The sequence below is a fragment of the Rhinolophus hipposideros genome, assembly GCF_964194185.1.
Source record: "Rhinolophus hipposideros genome assembly, chromosome: 25".
Lineage (NCBI taxonomy): Eukaryota > Metazoa > Chordata > Mammalia > Chiroptera > Rhinolophidae > Rhinolophus > Rhinolophus hipposideros.
Genome location: NC_138071.1, coordinates 23,370,631 through 23,372,648, shown reverse-complemented (window position 1 = coordinate 23,372,648; position 2,018 = coordinate 23,370,631). Strand labels below are relative to the sequence as shown.

Here is a 2,018-nt window from a genome sequence, read left to right as displayed (position 1 = left end):
TTATACTGGCCCAGATCTTTGACAACCAAGGTCTTTTGCATCATGTCAGTTGACCCTCAGAATCATGTGTAAGGAAGGCAGAACAAGCTTCATTATTCCTATTTTACATATGGAGGATCAGTGTTTCAGAAAGTTTATATGGTTGGCTCAGGCCACGGCATAAAAACCTGTCTGGGACTGAAACAGATTGTGGACAGCCAGTCGGTTGTTTTATGTCACCTTACTTCTTCCTGCTGAAGACTCTTTGCCCGCTTCCCCAAGCCGGTAGCCATAGTTCTACGTGACCATGAAACACCAAAATAATAACTAAGTTAGATGTGCCATTATGTTTTGATTCACATGAATTATCTCAGAAAATAATCACTTTTCTTTACATGTTTGAGTTTTAAACAGAAATATATTCATAATCACTTTTTTGTATATTTATTACCTAAAGTGAGGAAGGCTTGCATTTTATCTTTCTTTTCTTTCCTGAGGACTATCCTTCACATTTGTCCATTTTTATTTTAGTAACAGATGATTCCAACTGTGTCCCTGTACAATTAGCTTCCCCACGTGGCTTGTTGAAGAAGTGTTTTCTCTCTGCAGAGAGCCAGGAACTAAGAAAGGACCCAGGGCTCGGAGGCAGGAGGCCTCGCCTTATGCCCTCTGCTCCACACTGTCTGTGACTGGACATTCTTTACGACCTTAAGCTTCTGTTCTCGAAGCGTGTAAAACACAGCAAAGAATCCCACCGAATGCAGCTTACTTCAAAAGAAAAAGTCTCAAAAGTGTTATTTGTTCTTAGATGAAAGATGTTGCACATACTAAAAGCCATCCTATTTCAAACTATTCTAAAGGAAGATTTATATTCTGCTGACATTGGCATGTTCTGTAGAATACAGCTTAAAGTATAGCTCCCTTTGGCATTGGCAAAACTATGAAGTACGGTGACGTGGAAGGGTGATGTCGGATGACATGAGTCACATCCAGTGAAGCACTGAAGGAGAAAGGGTGGAGCATGGGCAGAGCAGGCACCAGATCCGACCATCTCCTTCTTTCTAATAATTTGCAGTAGACTAGTCAGAGCGGATGGCCTGGCACGAGATCAGTTTCTTCAGAGCCTGTTTGACCTCTCGGTTCCTTAAGCAATAAATAAAAGGGTTGAGAGCAGGGGTGACGACGGCATAGAAGACGGAAATAACTTTGTTCATGTTGAAGGCATAGATAGCTCGAGGCCGAGCATACATAAAAATAGTGGCGGAATAGAAGATGGTGACCACCACGAGGTGGGAGGCACACGTGGAGAAAGCTTTCTGCTTTCCAGTGGGCATGTGGAGAACGGTGGCCAGAATGCACCCATAGGACAGGACCGTGATGGAGAGGGGGGAGAGGAAGATGACCAGCGCCAAGATAAAGTCCACCAACTCAGCTACGGACATATCTGTGCAAGAGAGGTGAAGCACTGGGGAGATGTCACAGAAGAAGTGATTGATGACATTGGGACCACAGAAGCTGAGGCGAGAGATGAAGTAGATCTTAGCCAAGGAGATGCCAAAACCAATGGCCCAGGAAGCAAGAGCCAGGCGGAAGCAGAGCCCGTGGCTCATGGTGCTTGCGTAGTGCAGCGGGCGACAGATGGCCACGTAGCGGTCATAGGCCATGGCGGCCAGGAGCACACACTCCGTGCACATGAGCGCGATGAAGAAATAAAGCTGGATCATACAGTGAGTGAAGGAAATGCTGTTGCTCCCAGACCAAAAACTACACAGCAACTTGGGAACCGTCACCGAGATGTACCAGGTCTCCAAGAAGGACAGGTTGGCCAGAAAGAAGTACATGGGCTTGTGCAGTGGCCGGTTCTGCTGCACCAGCAGGATGATGATGACGTTTTCAGCTACTGTCAAAACATAGGCCACGAGGAACATCAGGAACACGGCGGCACGCATGCCCCCACTGCCCGGGAACCCCACCAGAATGAACTGGGTGACCCGTGTCTGGTTCTCCACTTCCATATTGGAAACACAGGGCTTAGCTCT

The 2,018-nt window shown here is 46.7% G+C and overlaps 1 protein-coding gene across 1 annotated transcript; it reads right to left on the bottom strand.

The window, feature by feature from the left end:
- Nucleotides 1-1,058: 1,058 nt before the first annotated feature.
- OR6B1 (olfactory receptor family 6 subfamily B member 1) lies at nt 1,059-2,018 on the bottom strand (the record flags this gene model as incomplete). The annotated part of the gene is made up of 1 exon (XM_081038783.1): nt 1,059-2,018. Exon 1 carries the CDS (start codon nt 1,992-1,994, stop codon nt 1,059-1,061), a length of 936 nt encoding a protein of 311 aa, XP_080894909.1. The 5' UTR covers nt 1,995-2,018.